Source organism: Neovison vison, chromosome 1 (assembly GCF_020171115.1).
Source record: "Neovison vison isolate M4711 chromosome 1, ASM_NN_V1, whole genome shotgun sequence".
Lineage (NCBI taxonomy): Eukaryota > Metazoa > Chordata > Mammalia > Carnivora > Mustelidae > Neogale > Neogale vison.
The window spans coordinates 148,302,886-148,315,374 of NC_058091.1; the positions used below are offsets into that span (position 1 = coordinate 148,302,886).

General features: G+C 45.8%; 4 protein-coding genes across 4 annotated transcripts; 2 read left to right on the forward strand and 2 right to left on the reverse strand.

The window, feature by feature from the left end:
* Positions 1–1,513: 1,513 nt before the first annotated feature.
* On the reverse strand, positions 1,514–3,518 carry LOC122913805 (histone H3.1). The gene has a single exon (XM_044260434.1). It carries the CDS (start codon positions 1,998–2,000, stop codon positions 1,590–1,592), a length of 411 nt encoding a protein of 136 aa, XP_044116369.1. The 5' UTR covers positions 2,001–3,518; the 3' UTR covers positions 1,514–1,589.
* Positions 3,519–3,813: 295 nt separating this feature from the next.
* LOC122913882 (histone H2A type 1-B) lies at positions 3,814–4,443 on the reverse strand. Its single transcript, XM_044260524.1, has one exon. It carries the CDS (start codon positions 4,430–4,432, stop codon positions 4,040–4,042), a length of 393 nt encoding a protein of 130 aa, XP_044116459.1. The 5' UTR covers positions 4,433–4,443; the 3' UTR covers positions 3,814–4,039.
* A 287-nt stretch (positions 4,444–4,730) lies between these two features.
* LOC122914118 (histone H2B type 1-C/E/F/G/I) lies at positions 4,731–6,851 on the forward strand. Its single transcript, XM_044260758.1, has one exon. The coding sequence runs from the start codon at positions 4,746–4,748 to the stop codon at positions 5,124–5,126; it is 381 nt and encodes a 126-aa protein (XP_044116693.1). The 5' UTR covers positions 4,731–4,745; the 3' UTR covers positions 5,127–6,851.
* Positions 6,852–9,615: 2,764 nt separating this feature from the next.
* LOC122914162 (histone H4) lies at positions 9,616–9,999 on the forward strand. Its single transcript, XM_044260798.1, has one exon. It carries the CDS (start codon positions 9,688–9,690, stop codon positions 9,997–9,999), a length of 312 nt encoding a protein of 103 aa, XP_044116733.1. The 5' UTR covers positions 9,616–9,687.
* Positions 10,000–12,489: the final 2,490 nt, after the last annotated feature.

Genomic DNA, 12,489 nt, shown 5'->3' on the forward strand with positions numbered 1-12,489 from the left:
TCAAGTACAATGCATTAAGGACACACCAATAAACCATGGCCTGTCCAAAAGAAATTCAGTCTAATGAGAAGAATCAGACAAAAGCAAATAATGAAAACACAATGTAGCAAGAGACATATGCATAGGGTATTAGGAGGGCAAAGAGGAGTAAGATCTGTGTGAAGGAACATCTGACCTAACGGTTAAAGGAAATTGTGAATTAGAGGAAAGTAGAGGGATCACAGCAGAGAATGAGCAAGACTCCTGGCTTGTGAAATGTTCAGGCAAATGACATGAAGTTTGATACTGGCAATAAAGTGGAGACGGGATGGAACCGCAGGGGATCTGCAGGCCACTCCCTTGGTTTAAAATACTATTTATAGACTAGTGACTCCCAAAACTTTATGTCCATCCCAGACTGTATCTCCTGAGCTCAGATGTGCATATTCCTTCTTGTAGATCTCCAGGAAACCCTAAATGCATCTCGGACTGATCACCACTATCACTAGTCCAGTGAGATATCTTAGTAGACGCTCCCACCATCTACAAGGTAGCAGAGCCCAAATGATCTGGTGTCACTGAATATTTGTTTGTGTGTCATTCCTACAGAAAAACCAAAGTCCTGGTACATAGTTACGAGAGAACCTTGAAAGCCCAGAAAGAGCTTAGGTGGAAAGCCACGAGAGGATCAGTTTTGCACAAGGAGTGTTTTGAGAAGCATGGAGTATCGATGTCCACAGAACTAAAAATGTCCACGGAACTAGAACCACATGTTGCTCCTGAATAAATCTTCACATAATCAGAACCGAAAGACTAATTTGGAAAATTATACTGACTGCATATTTCAAGGAGAGGGGGCTCTACCCAGCCAGCATGAGTATTGTTCAGTGGGGACAGGGACTTTGCAATGTGTGGGCCCTTCCTAATAGCTGCTTCCCAGCCCATATGAAAGGAACTGTTTGCTCTCAAGAACATCAATCTGGTTAGAACTTGGGCCTTAGATTGGATCACCACAGCATTGAGGAAAAGGAGTTGCAAGGGAGGGCACTTGCTTTCCTCCAAATAGTCTACCTCCCCTAGATTACTGACAGTACACATACTTTTTCTTCGAAGATATTAGGACATTTCTATTTGATAAAATCATGGCATCATCCTAAATTCCAGCTGTGGACATCCCAGATTCTACTCACCATAAAGTCACTTACAGTAAGGCAGACAGCCTGATTATGGTCGATGGTTTTAACAATTAACAGCTGTGACCCTACCATGCAATTTATAAAGTACCATGTAACTTAAAAATTTCTTTCCATCTGGTTCACAAAGTGGAGGATACATTTAGGACGTGGTCTCACTGTATGCTAAGTCGAAGTTCTTTGCTGTTCTGTGAGATCAATGCCAGACAAGAACAGGTAAAGCCAAGTAAAATACAAACCAGGCCACCTATCAAGACAAAGGAGGAAAACGCACCTATAAGATTACCTTGTAGATACTTAGAAACCACAAATGTGAAATGCCCGGAAATGGGGCACATCCGTGCAGGGAAACAGACCTTTTCAGCACATGTGGTGGCTCTGAAAAGAGCCTTTGGGAAGGAGTGGGAGACCGTGTGCTCAGGCCCTCTCGCCGCGGATGCGGCGCGCCAGCTGGATGTCCTTGGGCATGATGGTGACGCGCTTGGCGTGGATGGCGCAGAGGTTGGTGTCCTCGAAGAGCCCCACCAGGTAGGCCTCGCACGCCTCCTGCAGCGCCATGACGGCCGAGCTCTGGAAGCGCAGGTCGGTCTTGAAGTCCTGCGCGATCTCGCGCACCAGCCGCTGGAACGGCAGCTTGCGGATCAGCAGCTCGGTGGACTTCTGGTAGCGCCGGATCTCGCGCAGGGCCACCGTGCCGGGCCGGTAGCGGTGCGGCTTCTTCACGCCGCCCGTGGCCGGCGCGCTCTTGCGGGCCGCCTTGGTGGCCAGCTGCTTGCGCGGGGCCTTGCCGCCGGTCGACTTGCGCGCCGTCTGCTTCGTGCGAGCCATGACTCCAACGCTCAGTTGCAGTGAAAGGCACGACCCGGTCAAAGTATTTATAGTGAGAGCCAGAAGCTGATTGGGCAGAAGGGACCACACAGCCGGGAACCGGATTGGTTAAGGACTCGAGCTTTTAATTTGTGCCCCAAATGCCCTGATGTGACTTGCCCATGACCTCAATATGTATGTTATGTACGTTTTCTGTCCGCTTTCTACCGGCGATTTCCAGTATAAATAAAGGCCAGCTACGTAAGAAATAGCAATTTTTCTAGGATCCACATCAGAACAAAGTAACACCACGAAAAATTATTTTAAATATTATTTTTTTAACCCAATATATCCAAAATATTCATTTTGAATGTGGCCAGCAACTGTTAGATATTTTACCTTCCTTTTTGTTTTGTACGATCCCGCAGAGTACAATATATTCCATAGATCCGCACCCTTTAAGTCAGACTAGCCACGTGCCCAGTGACTGCCGGCCACGATTGGCTAGTGGTTACCACACAGGACAGCTCAACTCTATACCCTCTTCTCGATTTCTTATTCTTTGAATACTTAAATTTTTTTTTTTTATTTTTCTGCTAGAAAAGTCAAATTGGCATGTGAGCAATCCAAGGCAAGTAACTTCACAAAAAAACATCCTTACATACATTTTTCAGTTGCAGATAATATCAGGCTGTCCCACTGCAGCATGCATCATTTATTTTTCTGCTATCCTGGAAATTCAAAATTATAACAGAAACCGACTGTCTTGTTCTATTACTTTGGGGGTGGAGGGGCTGGATCTGCCTTGGGCATAAAGCATTGTGTCTGTAATTTACGATAATGACTCATAATCCCTTTGTCTTAAAGAATCTAATTCCCCCCCACCAGTAAGCTACGTAGGGATAAACTAAGCCACCCCTTTACATCTGCATCCAGCACTTCTCATTAGCAACCGGCAAAACCATAGGATAGGCTCCTTGCAAGGCATCGTGCATCTTGAGGACCCCTGAGTTAGAAGTCACCAAAGCCGGCAATTATAGAATCTAATTCTATTCGTGCATCAAGACCTTAAAGCCACAATAAAAAGACTAAGACATTTTAAAATTGAAAAAAAAAATGAACATTTTAAAAAGAATGATTATCAGTAAATCAGCTACCTGTTTACTTTTCTAATGAAAAACGGGCCGCATTAGGTCTGTCAGAATTCTAAAGGCTTTACAAATAGCTTTGGCTCCATATGGAGATTTGGGTTGATCCCTGTATCTTCAGAATGTCTTTAATTGCCAAGAGCCATGACGAGGGTTTAAAACTGCTGCTCCAAAGAAATACATCACCAGAATTTATCCCTTTAAGAGGCCTATAATATGGGAGGTTAGGAACGGCTGTTTCAAATGAGTGAAGGAGACAATGCATAGTTCGTATTCCAAATGCGAAGGAGCCCAAACCAGCCTTCAGAATGTTCCATACACGAAGATGGGATGAAGACAAAAGATTTTAAAAATTTCAGGTTTTGGGATGCCTCAGTGGGTTAAAGCCTCTGCCTTCGGCCCAAGTCATGATCCCAGAGTGTTCGGATCGAACCCCGCATAGGGCTCTCTGCTCAGCAGGGAGCCTGCTTCCTCCTGTCTGCCTCTCTACTTGTGATCTGTCAATAAATAAAATCTTGGGCGCCTGGGTGGCTCAGTGGGTTAAGCCGCTGCCTTCAGCTCAGGTCATGATCTCAGGGTCCTGGGATCAAGTCCCGCATCGGGCTCTCTGCTCAGCAGGAAGCCTGCTTCTTCCTCCTCTCTCGCTCTCTGCCTCTGTCTACTTGTGATTTCTCTCTGTCAAATAAATAAATAAAATCTTAATAAAAACAAAAACTTAGGGCTTTATAAAAGCGAACTTTAAATTTCTTTTTTCCAAGTTGTGTGGTTGGTGTTAAATGCTGTTAGATTATTTTTGAAAATACAAAGGATGAAGGTTTTTCGAAGCGCTCAGTTCTTCAGAGTAGTAAGTGGCTCTTAAAAGAGCCTTTGGTTAGGCAGGGAAGAGCTGGGGTGGCAAGGTGAACCAAGATTCTACTTGCCCTTGGCCTTGTGGTGGCTCTCGGTCTTCTTGGGCAGCAGCACAGCCTGGATGTTGGGCAGCACGCCGCCCTGCGCGATGGTGACGCGGCCCAGCAGCTTGTTGAGCTCCTCGTCGTTGCGGATGGCCAGCTGCAGGTGGCGCGGGATGATGCGCGTCTTCTTGTTGTCGCGCGCCGCGTTGCCCGCCAGCTCCAGGATCTCGGCCGTCAGGTACTCGAGCACGGCCGCCAGGTACACGGGCGCGCCGGCCCCGACGCGCTCCGAGTAGTTGCCCTTGCGGAGCAGGCGGTGCACGCGGCCCACCGGGAACTGCAGACCCGCCCGCGACGAGCGCGTCTTGGCCTTGGCGCGCGCCTTCCCGCCCTGCTTCCCGCGTCCGGACATCCCGAGACCAAATGCGCCACTAGCAAATGCAGCGGGGGAGGGGCAAGGACAGTAGCTTTTATAACCGTTCTAGGGCGCGAAAAAACAAGGTTTGGCGTTGCCTAAGGAGGCACTTTCATCTCAACCAATGGAAATGCGACCCTGGGATCCTTGCGTTCTGATTGGGCAGCACTAATGCCTGGATAGTCACCAATCAGAAAGGAGTGTAGCTCACACCGTATTTGCATAAGGGCTTCTATATAAGACGGGCAAGTGGTGCTTTGCTCGCTGTTACTTTCTTTTGTCTCCTGAGCGCGTTCAGAGTGTCTCCAGCATGCCTGAACCCGCCAAGTCCGCTCCGGCCCCGAAGAAGGGCTCCAAGAAGGCGGTGACCAAGGCGCAGAAGAAGGACGGCAAGAAGCGCAAACGCAGCCGCAAGGAGAGCTACTCGGTGTACGTGTACAAGGTGCTGAAGCAGGTGCACCCCGACACCGGCATCTCGTCCAAAGCCATGGGCATCATGAACTCGTTCGTCAACGACATCTTCGAGCGCATCGCGGGCGAGGCGTCCCGCCTGGCGCACTACAACAAGCGCTCGACCATCACGTCCAGGGAGATCCAGACTGCCGTGCGCCTGCTGCTGCCCGGGGAGTTGGCCAAGCACGCCGTGTCCGAGGGCACCAAGGCCGTCACCAAGTACACCAGCTCCAAGTAAACTTGACAAGTAAGCGTCCTGTCATCCGGCCCCAAAGGCTCTTTTCAGAGCCATCCACACTTTCTAAGAAAGAGCTTGTTTTGCTGAGTAGCTTTGGTTACAAGTAAAGAGTGAACATTAACTTGCTAAACATACATAGTTTGACGTAAACCTGTAGGATTCTAGCTGGCTTATGGGATTTGCCCAGTGCACTTTTGCCTAGTAAGTCACCAATGCAAAGAACACCTCGTATCTTTGTGATGCAAAACGATTTGGAAGTTCAGTGGAGAAACTGTAATCGTTCCAGCTCCTTCCACTGATCTCTGTAGCCCTGTTTCATTGCCTCCAGGTGTGAAGCATTAGGCAGGCTCCTGGATGGTAGGTCTCTGTTGATTATTATTAGACTGTAGAATTACTCAGCTGGTTTGTCTAGTTCTTGCTCCCCAGGCTGAAAGAGGCCCATGTTCTGTCTGTTTAATACTTTCTCACCTACTTAACTGAGGCTGGTTACCCCGGGACGTATCCACGCTTGGCCCACCGTCTCCCATTAACATTATAAGCGTTGTTAAAGGCCCATTAGCCGTGTAACCATTTTGGTTCCAAAGTTCTTTCTCCTGGAGCCGAGTGAAGAGCCAGTAACGTTTCTTCTCTACCTCTTCAATTCTCTAAAATAACATTCCCAGGAACGCAGCCTGTCTTTTCATTTCTGTAAGCAGGGAGTCCAGTGCCTCTGAGGATGGGCGGAAGCCCTTTTAAAGGGAGGCCTGGTCTGGTGGCTGTGCTGGGACTACTGGCTGCCGTAAGTCCAGGAAAACCTACTGTTAGTGTCTTTGCTCAAGAGTAAGGACTCGCGGAGTGGATTGCAAGAACAAAACACGTGTGGCCTGTTTGCCTTTTAAAGCTAACTTGGAGATTTGCTTCCTTGAGGCACCCACCATTCTTCACTCTTGCCTGCACCCCCGCACACTGGTCTCAAAAGTGCTAAGAAAGAGCACCTGCATACCTTAGCACTAGGTGCTAAGAAAGAGCATACCTGCAGTGGGGAAGTCCCAGCATCTTCAGAAGAAACAGTTAAGAAAATACAAACTCTAAAAAGAAGCTTGGAGGGAAGCAAAATGGAGGCTGCTGAATGGGGCAGATCATGTGGTGGGGCCGGGAAGGTGCTCTAGGACTTGGAAATCCTCTCGCAGGACTGGAGGCTGGAATGGAGGGAAATGAATGTGGAACAATAAGTAGAAGGTGGGGCAAAGAACTTCCCATACTGAGGAGCTTTGTACACCCTGAAAATAAATATAAAGTTTATCTACTAGGGGAAGGCAGACTCTGCCGCATTTTAAAATCTTGTAAAATATATGATTCAGAATCATTATTCTGGGGACCCAGTTGAGAATGGATGGAAAGGGGGGGAGGTGTTCAGGTCAAAAGTTTGGAAATCCCAGCCAGAGGTGAGGATCGGAACGAGGAGGAGGGGAAGAAAGCGGGATAAAGGGGAAGAGGCAGCAGAATGACTTACAGGGGCCGGTGAAGGAGGGGAGCCCGGAATGTCTCGCTTTCAGCTTGTGCGACATCAGCACTCAAGAAAGGGGCTACAGAAAGTGGGCTTGTGAGGAAAGGAGACTTGCCATGTTCATTCCAACTCACTGCCTCAAAGCACCCAGGCATATATGGAATATCTAAAGCTTAAAAGAGTTTGAGAAAACTGCAGAAGCCGGAAGGTCACTAGGATCTTCCCACCCACCCCACCCCTCCCCTGAAAGCGGGAGATCAAAGTCCGCTGGGACAGGCACCCGCCCTGTACCCTAAGGAGAGGAGGACTTCTTATTACCAGATGGAATTTAGGGCTGAAAGGCCACCAGTAAAAACCTTGCTATTTCTTCAATTGGCTACCCCAAGCCCAAACCTCTTTGTCTTGTCAATTCTTCACAAACTTATCTTGTCTAAAAATATGAAATCTCCCTGACTAGTTGCTTTGGGACTTCCTTCTCCATGGCTGCCATGTAACATGTAAAAATTTAATAGACTATATATGCTTTTTTCTCTGTTAACCTGTCTTAGGTCAGTTTAATTCTTGGGCAGAGACCCAAAGAGGACAGAGAATTTTTCTTTCCCTACATTTCATTCAACAAATACTCATTGCCCCTCTATTGTGAGTCGGGCACAGCTTTAACCTAGCAATAAGACAGTGAAAGGGTTCAGAACGAGTCTTCCCCAAATGCCACTGACACGTGGACTGTTTAGAACTGAAGTCCCCTGAGAACATCACGGGTCAAGAGAAACTTTTGCCCTCCCCCTTACGGCCTTGAAGAATTTAGGTAGGGGGTTGATAACAGAGACAGTTAATAACAGATACAGCTTTTTAACATGAAAGGTTCAGCTTGTCGGGACAAGCTCTGAGGTGATTACTAAACTCTACTCTTATCTTGCTTTGAATTATCCGCCTCCCCTCTGAGGCTCCAGGCCCCTCTCCCATTCTCTAGCTGCAGATGGCATATCAGCCTTAAGTGCCTGACCACCTTTAGTCTTATTTTTTAGGGCTTCTGTACTTAGGAAATAAAATGTTTTTCTCCTGTTAGTCTGGTTTTGTTTTGTTTGTTAAAGATTTTATGTATTTATTTGACAAAGAAAGAGAGCGCGAGTAGGTGGGACCACAGGCAGAAGGAGAGAAGCAGGCTCTCGCTAATCAGGGAGCCCAACATGGGGCTCCATCCCAGGACCCTGAGATCATGACCTGAGCCAAAGGCAGATGCTTAACAACTGAGCCACCCAGATGCCCCCCGTTAATCTGTTTTGTGTCGCTTTAATTAGTAGCTCGGCCAAAGAACCTAGAAGGAAATAAGGGAAAATTTTCCAGCTCCTACAATATACAAGGATGAAGAACCCATTCTTTTAAAGATGTCCCAGTTAATCAGTGTGATGCAACGATGACAAAAATTCCAAAAGGGCTAATTTTTCCTTTAAACCTGAAACAAGTTACAATATTTTGAAGAGGAGTAGAATATATCATCTCAAAATATGCCTCTTTGGTATTGTATGGTAAATTTATATGCACAACATGTAACTGCTGGCAGAGGTGAATGTGGTAAGAATTGTGGAAACTGTACTAATATTAATAAAATACACAAAAATCTATACCATCTCTGACAAAGCATTTCAATTCTAGGTTATCTTCAGGAAATAAGTTATGTACAAATCTCCTTTAAAATAGAAAAAAATAGAAAGCATATTATGTTAAGTGCTAGAGATTTTGCTTAAAATGTATAATAGAAAATGCTTATGATGGAATATCATACGGACATAATCACTTTTCACTTTCCCTAGTGTAAAATTTCCAAGATTGAACTGAAAGTAGATTTCCTTTGGCAAAGGACATTGCTTCAACTATAGTTCTATAGTTCTGTATAGAATAGAATTTTTAGGAATAGTTCTGTCAGGGAGCAGGAATATCCTGTCCTTTTGGAGATCCTTCCAGCCGGCTAAGAATCAAATAGGCATGAGCCAGATTCACAGGAGAAAATAAAATGTAACAGTATACTACAGGGATCTATACAGACATGAAATTTCAAAGACAGTCAAGCAAAATGAAGTATATATATGTCTTTCCGAACTAAGGAGAAGGGGCCAGGGGCCTGGGACTTCAAAGGGAAGGAATGTAATTCATAGAAGAGCAAATGCCTGGTAAAGAAAATGTCTGCTGGGCCACTTGGAAACAAGGGCTATAAAGGGCTTTGATCCAACAGGCCTTGCTGGGTCTCCATCGTCTACACCTAGCTCACAGTATAATACAGTTCTCTCTGTGGTAAATTTCTTTCTGGAGCAGGTCCTCTATCTAATTTCCTTTTACGCAGTTTTGGAGGAGGTAAAAAGCTTTTACAAAATGTGCTGGATTTTAATAACCTTCACGTCAAAGTGACTCATTTTAAGCTAACCTGCCCTCGACCCCTACATTTACTAGTGTTGCAAGTGGTACATCAGTCAGTAGGGAAAATAATTATTTTATACGTGTGACTTTTTAAGGAATTACTAGGGAATTGCCTCAAGTGTACTATAGAGAATGTTTAAGAAGGAATAACAAGTAGATATTAAAACCACTTTTTTTTTTGGTCTTTAGAGAAGGGAAAGTGATTAAAATGTAATCCGTGTGAAGAAGTTCCAAAACGCCCTACATGGAACTATGTGAATTTTCTCTGGGGGGTGGGGAGAAGATGTGCACTTCCCTATTTCACCAAAATCCCAAACTGGGCAGCAGTACTGTGTTCTCTGTGTGGGGGGATAAAATATTGCTATTTTATTACTTGCCCTTTTCTGTGTTTCTCACAACATTCGCGTTTGGGGTTCCCATCGAAAAGCAATTTTTCAAGTTTCCAAACAGAGTAACAAAATAGTTACCGGGTATAATCAAGACACAGTACAAGGAAACCTACGACTTTTTTTTTTTTTTTTTTTTTTTGTCTTGTCACACTTCTCTCCCCCCACGGGGTGGCACTTCTCGGCCGTGTGAGGTTCTCAGTTCGGTCCGCGGCAGCGGGATAAAAGCGTACAGCGCGGGAGACGTGACAAAACGCTTCGCTGTTGTTTCTCAGCCATGTCTGGTCGCGGCAAGGGCGGGAAGGGCCTGGGCAAAGGAGGCGCCAAGCGCCACCGCAAGGTGCTGCGCGACAACATCCAGGGCATCACCAAGCCCGCCATCCGGCGGCTGGCCCGGCGCGGCGGCGTCAAGCGCATCTCCGGCCTCATCTACGAGGAGACCCGCGGGGTGCTCAAGGTGTTCCTGGAGAACGTGATCCGCGACGCCGTCACCTACACGGAGCACGCCAAGCGCAAGACGGTCACGGCCATGGACGTGGTCTACGCGCTCAAGCGCCAGGGCCGCACCCTCTACGGCTTCGGGGGCTGAGCCTCTGCCCTCGGTTTTGGTTTCTGTGAAAATCCTAAAGGCCCTTTTCAGGGCCCCCACCTCTTTCATCTCCGGAGCCGTGACGCTGGTTTATCTTAAATAGCGTTAGATTAGGGCTGTGAAAGTACATCCATTCCCGTTTGCGTAGAAGCTTCCCTGCTTTCCTTGTGTGCAACTAGGGAATGCATTTTTCACGTTCTCACACAGGTTTTTGGAGAGTTGCATTAAGTTACTGTTGACACTTTATATTTAACACTTGACAGGTACACTTATTTTTCTAAAAAAAGGTTTTGACAATACAAGCAAGGATTGTGGGAGAGGAAGAAGCAGGCTCCCCGCTGAGCAGGGAGCCGGATGCGGGGCTCTGATCAGGCCCTGATCTCAGGACCCTGGCATCGCCTCCTGGGCCGATGGCAGGCGCTTAACCTACTGAGTCACCCAAGTGCCCCGGACATGTACATTTTAAAATGAAATTTTAATGCTGTAATGGGAACGTTGGCATGACAGTTGGAAGAAAACGGGTTTAGGACTTGAGCAGGAGCAGAAGGGCTTTCTCAGTATGACGGAGTGCAGGTTTGGGGGTTGCAAGGAGCAAGAACCGCAGATGCCTCAGCGCTGAATTCCAGAGAAGGTACGTCTCCGTGTACACAAAGCTGTGCAATGTGATCACGTTTAGTGATCTGCATTCTGGTGCCACGTGTCCTCTGCTCAAGAAACAAATGAGTGTTAAGTAGACTTAATTGGAGAGCAACAATTGGGACAGTTGGTGAGACCAAGTATGTGACCAGCCTTGGCTCCAGTGTTGGGATCTGCTGGGAGTGGAAACCCAAGTTCCTACAGGACGGACAGGTCAGTACCCCTAGACTATGTGGTGAGGGTGGGATGCAGTTAACAGGCATTCCAGCTAAATGATAAGGGAAACAACAGAAATGTTGCCATGAAAATTGGCAGCCCTAGCCCAGGAGAGATCTTTGGTACAGAGTGGAAAAGGAATCAAACACAGGATTAGGCCATAAATCTAGAATCTAGGATTCTCCTAGAGGAGGTCTTAAAAAGTAGAGAAAGAAACCCAGAGTTGAAGCGGAAGACTTGGGTGTTGGTAGGAAGCTTGGCTAATGCACGCACACACAGACGAAAGTAGTAATTGCCCAAATGCATAGAAAAACAGTAAGCGAAGATGAGATGTATACATTTTAAAGCTGAAGTTAAAACCGTCAACATCTGGTCTCACCAAGATTTAACCCTTGTTAAGGTCAAATGCTAAATGTGCATCCAGCCCATCTACCGTCTCAGGAATGTTTCCTCAAGGACCCTAGAGGCATTTCTGAAATACAGTGCTGTTTTAATCATGGTGATATCCCATTTTCCTGGGAAGACTTGGGTCGAACTTCAGCTAAGGTGACTCCAAACTGTAACACTACTGATGGGTTGTGTCCATTTAGCTATCCAACAGAATGAGATTTCTTTTTGTCTCTGCTATTCCCATAGCAGATTGCCTGTGATAGTCATTCTGGTTTAACACTTACTCAATTATAAAACTTCTGGTTCTACTACCTCTGTGCAGCGGTTTTCTAGGCTGGGAGATTTTGTTTTTAATTATATTTCCCAACAGCTTCTGAGGGTCAGTTATGTATTTATGGCTTTCCATTAGTTTTTTCTTCTTTTTTAAAAAAATTGTTTGTTTAACAGAGAGAGAGAGAGAGAGAGAGAGCCAGCACACAAGCAGGGGGAGTGGCACACAGAGGGAAAAGTGGGCTCTTGGCAGAGCAGGGATCCCAGTTGTGGGGCTCTGATCCCAGGACCTGGGATCATGACCTGATCTGAAGGCAGATGCTTAACTGACTGAGCCACCCAGGCACCCTGCTTTCCATTGATTTCTTGCATAATTTTGATAGTAGTCCCTTGGTTATTAACCCCCCCGAAATCCCTACATATTCCATATATTATTTAAATATATCTATAGCTAATATTCTAGTACTTGTCTTTAGATGTCTGACTAATGTTCATAACCTGATTTAATGAAACTTAACACTTCTTGATAATACTTTCCCTAAATGCAGGCCCTGCATTTTGTATAATGAAACCTTTTAGGTATCACTTATATCTAAACTCCTCTGTAGTTTCCCAAGTGGCCACTGGGCCACACATGGTTTCTCATTTCATGAGAAGAGACATAGTTTGTATTTGTGACTAATCATATACAATTGTGAAAAGTTTTCTTACATGTCATGCAGTAAGGGAAAAAAAGAGCAAATCAAAAATAAACTATACATCCTTGCTAACCAGATAAAAATTAATATAAATGTTAATTATACTTTTAAAATTGTATAGAACATATTTACATTTATACTTACATTACATACTTACATTAATCTTAATGTCACACTAACTGTAACTGAGTGTTTATTGGCAATCTCAAATAACACATTCGTCATTCACCCATCGTAAATGCTGAAGGAGTGCATTATGATCACTGTCCTCAAAGACGAA

Excerpts from the sequence above, each read along its gene's own strand:
- LOC122913805 (XM_044260434.1), bottom strand. The coding sequence starts at position 2,000 with ATGGCTCGCACGAAGCAGACGGCGCGCAAGTCGACCGGCGGCAAGGCC.
- LOC122913882 (XM_044260524.1), bottom strand. The coding sequence starts at position 4,432 with ATGTCCGGACGCGGGAAGCAGGGCGGGAAGGCGCGCGCCAAGGCCAAG.
- LOC122914118 (XM_044260758.1), top strand. The coding sequence starts at position 4,746 with ATGCCTGAACCCGCCAAGTCCGCTCCGGCCCCGAAGAAGGGCTCCAAG.
- LOC122914162 (XM_044260798.1), top strand. The coding sequence starts at position 9,688 with ATGTCTGGTCGCGGCAAGGGCGGGAAGGGCCTGGGCAAAGGAGGCGCC.